Here is a 6,717-nt window from a genome sequence, read left to right as displayed (position 1 = left end):
TTCAATAATTAAACAAATCACATTGCAGGCAAACCCAAGTTGATCTTTAAAATGCATTATCCTCAGAAGGCTAGAGAAATGCTCAGTCCTTTATGCCTTCCTCTGACCTTTTCACACATTAACTAATTCATTGCACAAGGGACCACCCAGCTGCATCTCGACCACGGAGCAAAGGCTATGCCAGTCATCTCCATCTTTAAAACCAGTATTGCCACAGCTGGAGGCCAGGTTTCTTCAGCACCAACAAGCACAGGCAGTGGGGGAACAAAGCTCTTTTCATCAGGCCAAGCTTGCACAGAGGATGTCGCTCCCACAGAGCCACTTGCTGGTCTCGGCCGGGAAGGGCGGGCTTCCCTTATGGCAACGAGATGCTCTGGGGCAGCTGCAGCCACCTCCTTGCAGGAGGGGCGAGTCATGTGTGGTCATGACCGGGGACAAGTTTGGCTTTCTGTGGGCAGAGGCAAGGAAATCAGCTACCTTGAGCATCTCCTCTGGGCCACTGAGGCCATGTATGGCGGAGACCTTCAAAGAGAGGAAGGCAGAGCAGCTGCGAGGTGGTTCTCTCCACCTAGCATAATACTGCAGAACATTTATCTAGCTCTCTGCAAGCTAACTCTTCTTCTTCCCCCAAAACAGCCCAAAAACTGCCTGGAGACAAGTCCTTACTGTCTCTGCCAGGCTGTGTGAGGACAGGCGAGCAGCTTGAGGCAGCAACCAGAAGGTCTGTCAGCAAGGAGAAAGCCTTGCCGGCGAGGAGCAGGGAAAGGCCAAGCCCATCCTAAGCCCTCCCCAACATCCCCCCGGCCTGGTGGTGGGGCTGGGCTTCGCCCCTGTACTCGCAGGACCCCATGGAGGACGAACTGGTGGAGAGAGGCCACTGCCACCCCCTCTCCAATTAGTGCGGTTTCCTGCGGTGGTGTTTTCCGGCTCTTCAGCTCTCCCCCATGCCGTGCATGGCCCAGAGCAGACAGGCTATAACATGTGGAGCTTAAATTATTTGACAGTTCCCCCTTTTGGGATTAGAGAATGCCATGGAAATGGCTGCTCGTGGCGCCATGGGGCAAGCCCTGAGAAACAGGGCTGTGCTGGGGGTCCTGGGGGCAGCCACGGCTGTGAGCCCCACGGCAGCCAGGTCTTCCCAAGAGCTCGCCATCCGTTCTCCCACCTCACCTGGCCTCCAGGTTCACGGGCTGCCATTCCTCCCTTCATCCCTTGCTCTTCCAGGCTGTCCAAGGTGAAAGGTCTCCAGCTTTTTCATGCTATTTCTCAAGAACTTTCTCCCCTCAGCGGTCCACAGCGGACACACATGAGGACCCCACTGCTCCAGGCTTATCGAATCACATCTTCGGGAAAGGAGATTTGGCCCTAACCAGGCCAAAAGTACTATCATTGTTGTTGCTACAGCTTGATTTTGTAAGGAAAGCCATGGAGGGAGGACAGGGAGTGCCCAGAAATGAAGATTGCTCTTGGTCTCTCTCTACCCTGTCTTCTATCTCTCAGGGAAATATTTATCCAAGTGTCCATGGCTCCAGTTGAGCCATGGCACTGTCTGCTGGATTTTCCAGTGAGAACTTTTACCCATTTTCTTCACCGTGTCCCACCCTAAGCACAGAGGTCCTCAGAAGGAATGCAGCTCTCACAGCCTTCAGTGGGGAACAGAGAGGCCCTGGACCTTGATGGACATGTCATAGTCTCCATGGTCATTTCTGAGGACCAGCAATCTCAAGAAAGGGGATGTGAAGCAACAGAAAAAAATCAATGCAGCGCTAAAATTTAGCAGAAGACATGGTTGTTTATTGGTTCTTTCACTCTCCCAGGTTTAGTGTCTTAAATCTGATGTGAGGAAAGTTTTTTTGGAATAATTTTTTCTTTTTAAAGTAGAGATCTGAATCCCGGGGGAAGAAGTATTATAGATTGGATCAAAAAAAGCGTGATGTAAGAGGCTAAATGAAAGAACAGAGCATAGGTGAATAAGGATTAAACTTGCTGGAATCAGCCCGCACAAATGTCTCACAGAAGTAATGAAAGAAAAAAAAATGTTTAAAGTGTTGTCAGAAGGGTGAGTGAAATATATGTTTCAAGAGATTGGATTTGTGAAAAACATTCTGGCGCTGCAGGTGCCTCTGGGGCAATCTCATTGGAAATATTCTCTAAAGTTGGGTCATGAAATTATTAGAATAACAGTGCATAGATCAAAAAAGAGAAATATAGGATTCATGGGGGGTTTTTGGGGGGGGGGGGGGGGGGGAAGCCAGCCTCTGCCTTTGCTACAAAGCAAAAAGAACCTTAGCAGATTTCTCATCAAGTGTAAAGAAGCCTCTGGGAAAGAAACAGATTGATGCTACCAAGTTGTTTAAGATAATAACTACCTCCAAAGCACAAAGCCGTGGTTGGAGGTTAAGAAAGAAAGTAGCCTATGAGCAATTTACACAGAATAGCTACGAAAGAGACCACATTGTTAAAGTTAGGAATGAAGGCATGTAATGACAGCTAGTTATTTTATTTTATTTCTTTAATTCAAGGAAAACAGAAGGCACAGCCACTAGCTAAATTAAGAAGAATAAGACGGAGACATATGGATAGATGGGATTCACCCCTGGGGAAAAACAGATCAGCCTTTAGTGTCCTGGGGTGAGGAAGAGCAAACCGCGATGGGCCATATGTCCTCAGCCGACCGCAGGAGAGAAGGGAAGGATTCGGGATGAGCGAGGTCCTGCACCGAGCATGTTTCGGGCCATCCTTTCAAGCGGGGCCAGCTCAGCTGCACCGTGCTGTCCTGCTGGGCATGCACCCCAAGCAGAGCAAACGGGGATGCCCGTCTTCTCCAGAGAGTAGCATCAGAGCGAGGGACGTCACAGGGCTTTCCAGGGAGAATTTCAGAGCCTTCCAGGAAAAACAATGGGTTTGGTGTTCGAAATTTTGTGTGTTGCTGGTCAAAGAAGGGAGGACGGCATCGGCACACCCCGTGCACGGGGGAGGAGGGGAGAGGAGGAAAAGGGAGCATCCCAGGGGCATCGCAGTGTCCAGGGCCACCGCAGAGACGAGAGCTGTGGTGATGACATACATACGTGGTTTTTCATCCTTTGGTCTCACTGCCAGCAAAGATCCTTAGAGTTCCTCAAAATCCTCAGGCTGTCACGGCTTAAATACCAAAACCAAGATTTTCTTTTTCTGTAGGACTTTTTTCCCCAAAGGACTTTGGTTATTTTGAAGAGATGTCAAGTAAGTGGGACCTGAATCATCACCGTGTTATGGCGGTGCAAACCCATGGAAGAGCAGAGCAGTGAATAAGGTGCCTGGTCTCAGTAGCCCTCACGAATTTCTGTTCAGGCCATCACGGAGTTCAAATAACTATTTGGGACACTTAGAAAATGAAGATAAAACACGTAAGGCACCACAAGAGACTTACAGAAAGGCACACAGCATCACCAAATCCTTCTCATTTTTAATATTTCCATTTCTCCTTCTAAACTTTATCTTTAAACTGAAAAATAATGAGAAAATGTGCTTCCTTGAGACAAGCCAGTACTATCAGCTAAGCAACCTCACATTCATGTACTCCAAGTACTCTGGAATGCTTTTCAGCCCAGAGGATAATAGTATTAGACGACCAGAAAGTCTGTCCTGTAAAAGACTGTTATTACGATTTCCAGGCTCAGAAGTTGCCTTAATCCAGCTGAGCACACACATGTTATTTAGAGAGGAGACTGAGTTCAGGCACTAGTATGATCATGATCTTTATTGCAAATGAAGAATTCAGCTGGTGAAAGGCGAGTCACGTTTTTTTGTCCAAAGCCCTGCAAACACTGGCTGTTGCACTCGTCTTTGCGCTCTGCAGCGAGGTCTGGAGCTGCTGAATGCTGGGCTGTTTGTACGGATTTGCATCTGTCTAAAAAATCCCGTTTTCTCTCTTGTCATCTAATCAATCAAACGGCAAAAGGCGCGCTCCCCGCACCCTCCAAGGAAAACAGATATATGCCCACACAAAAGGCAAAGCATGAGCAAAGGGGTTACCTAGAGGCGGTAAGCTGCAAGCTGCATAACAGGAACAGTTTTTTTCTCTTTCATCTGCTTGAAATTTCATGCTGCTCTTCTTCTGCCTGTGGAACAAAAGCAGAAGAGGCAGCGATGCTCCGAGTTGGGAAAAAAAGGACTTGGGATTGTTCCCTGCATGAGAAAAATATGTTTGGAGGATTACTCGGGGGATTTGCACCTTGACTTGAGGAGGAAACGCTGCACAGCTGCTCTCCCAGGGTTTGGGCAGAGCGGCTCCCTCCCAAAGGACCAGTTCCCACACCTCCCCACGTGAACAGGACGCAGCTCACATCCCAGCCCGCCGAGGACCGGTAGCCAGGCACCCATCCCTGGGGATTGGCTCATGGCTGGCACCGTTGCTTGGGATCGTGGGAGTCCGCCCAAGCCAAAACCTGCCAGGGCCGCCACTGCCCCATCAGTAGGGTGGGGGTCCCCACTAGGGACGAGCCCTCTGACCCCGTCCTTCACCTTCCCGGGGATGATATTGCGCTTCACCACACAGCACCTGGAGTGAAGGTACCTCCGCGAATATGCAGCACGGATGTATTAATTACACCTATCCGTTCTTGCACCGATAGTGTCTTTGCTAACTCTCCTCCTCGACACCCCCGGCCGCCCTTTTGCTAGCCGAAATGGCGCAGCCTCCCTCCGTCCTTCCATTTGCATCCCGGGGAAGGAGCCGTCGGGCACTCAGATGGGTACCAGGATGGGGGGGCACCTGCTCCCCCACCTCAGTCGCAGGGATGCATCTCAAGCAAATCAAACCCTAGTGAGCAGCAGCTCTTCCCGGGTAAGTGCTCCCTCCCTGGCACGTTTTCCCACGGGAGACGAGCACAGGGGCCTTAAAATAAATCTGTCTTTTTAAAGCAGCGATGCTAAATAGAGGTTTGAGATCAAAGGCTGGGATTCTCACATTTTGCCAAGATAGACATATCCATTCACGAGATTTCTGGTGTAACAAAATACTTGCTAATGAAGAGGATCATAATCTTATTATTAGCCACAACCTACAACAGTATGTCATTCGAGAGCGGGCTAGATTATGCCCTAGTTTAGGAAGTTGTACAGTAGGCTTCGCTTTTGATTTAATAAGCTGTGATTGTGTTTATTTTCGGTGGCAACTATGCCCATTAAATTTTTGTTTAAGGTCTGATCATTAACGATAGTAATCGACAGGAAGGATGAATTTCGGTTGAAGGGAAGGAAAATGGGAACCGTGTCTCTGGGATTCGGTCCCCGAGCACGCGGAGGCAAGGCGATCAGCGGGGCCTGAGTTTTCTCCACTTTTGCGTTGCTTGATGATGGGTTTTAAGCTGCTGGTCACATCAGTGAGGGGATTCAGGGACTTGAGAAACAGCAAAGATTTTTGCAGTTACGGCGTGGGGCGCAGAGGAGAGGCAACTGTAGGAAAGCAACTGCAGGGGCCAAACCTACGTCTTCGGGGCACGCAGAGCTGAGATGAGGCACGGTGGGACAGGGTCATCGCCTGGCCCCTGCCGTCAACATCCCAGGAGACTTAAGTCAGGGGGACATGTCAGTAGTGTGCAACAACTAAGCAAAGAGACATAAACCTGCCAGATAAGCAAAATGGAGAAGAGAGGGGAAGAGAAATGTAAACGGCGATGCATACTCTGAAAAAAAATTTGCTGTTGCAGAGCTGGTTAGCGTAGGCACTGCTCCGGAGTGAGATGGGGCCCCCACGTGCCAGGATCTCCCCAGTTTAACAGCCCCCTCCTCCAGTGCTGTTGCCTGTCTGGGAAACCGGAGCTGGGCCACTGAGCAAGCAGAGCAGGGCAGGGAGGGCAGAGCACAACCCAGACTGCCTCCTTCACGCTCTTTTTGCAGTTGATTTTTTTTTTTTTTCTCTGCTTCCAGCCTTACAAAGGGTACTCTGCTCTGTGTTTGACGATATCAGCCCCAAAGGGGCCCAGCACTATTTGTTTTCCAGCAGCGAAGAGTGCACACTTGGACACAAGCATGTGTAGGAAGGATGTCCATACGGTGCATGAAGGGAACACAGGCAGGCTCACACAGCCGGTTGTAGCCCTGAGTTTAAGCTTCCCGTGTACAATATTAGAACGAGCAAACAGATCCCTTCCAATCCAAATTCCCCTATGATCCTGCTATACTTTAGGTGCTCAAAAAACCAAACTGAGCAGTATGAGTGACGAGGAAATGGAAGAAATCCCAGGGATTCGTCCACTTTAGAGGTCAAGTCGCAAGTTATCCATGACCTTTTTAAACGAAAAGATGAAGTTTCCTCCCGTGCTTTGCCCCCACCGAGCCTGCTCCAGGCCTGGGCTCGCTGCTCTGTTTCCCAGGCTGTGCCCAGCCCCGAGCCGGGGCTCGGCCGGAGGCAGGACTGTTTGCTTGTGCCACGCACCGAGGTGTTTTGCAGAGCAGCCACGGAACAGCAGCTTGTCAGCTCCAGCGCCTGTGAATTCCTGTGGCAAGCGTAAAAACGCAGTTAAAATGCTGTTCTATTTTAAAAGCTGGTTTTTACGACGGCCGTCTCTCTGCCGGGGCACCTCTCCCTCCGCAGTGGCATGCGGGGTTGGGGGTGTGCATCCCCTACACCTCCCTGACTCCCCCATTTCCAAAGCTGGAGACAAGCCCCAGGGGCGAGTTGGGTACGGGGCTGGGCTGGGGGGTCATAGCCCCGGGGAGCTCCGACGGCAGCTC

At 50.3% G+C, this 6,717-nt stretch overlaps 1 protein-coding gene across 1 annotated transcript in view; it reads left to right on the top strand.

Moving 5' to 3' along the window:
• The first annotated feature begins 4,741 nt into the window (after positions 1 to 4,741).
• LECT1 (leukocyte cell derived chemotaxin 1) overlaps positions 4,742 to 6,717 on the top strand; it is a 15,294-nt gene continuing 13,318 nt past the window's right edge. Inside the window, exon 1 of the mRNA XM_009322860.1 lies at positions 4,742 to 4,825. Coding sequence (XP_009321135.1) covers positions 4,742 to 4,825 — 84 coding nt within the window. The remainder of the gene's footprint in view (positions 4,826 to 6,717) is intronic.

The sequence above is a fragment of the Pygoscelis adeliae genome, unplaced genomic scaffold (assembly GCF_000699105.1).
Source record: "Pygoscelis adeliae isolate BGI_AS28 unplaced genomic scaffold, ASM69910v1 Scaffold74, whole genome shotgun sequence".
Lineage (NCBI taxonomy): Eukaryota > Metazoa > Chordata > Aves > Sphenisciformes > Spheniscidae > Pygoscelis > Pygoscelis adeliae.
This window is presented reverse-complemented; position numbering and strand designations above follow the sequence as displayed.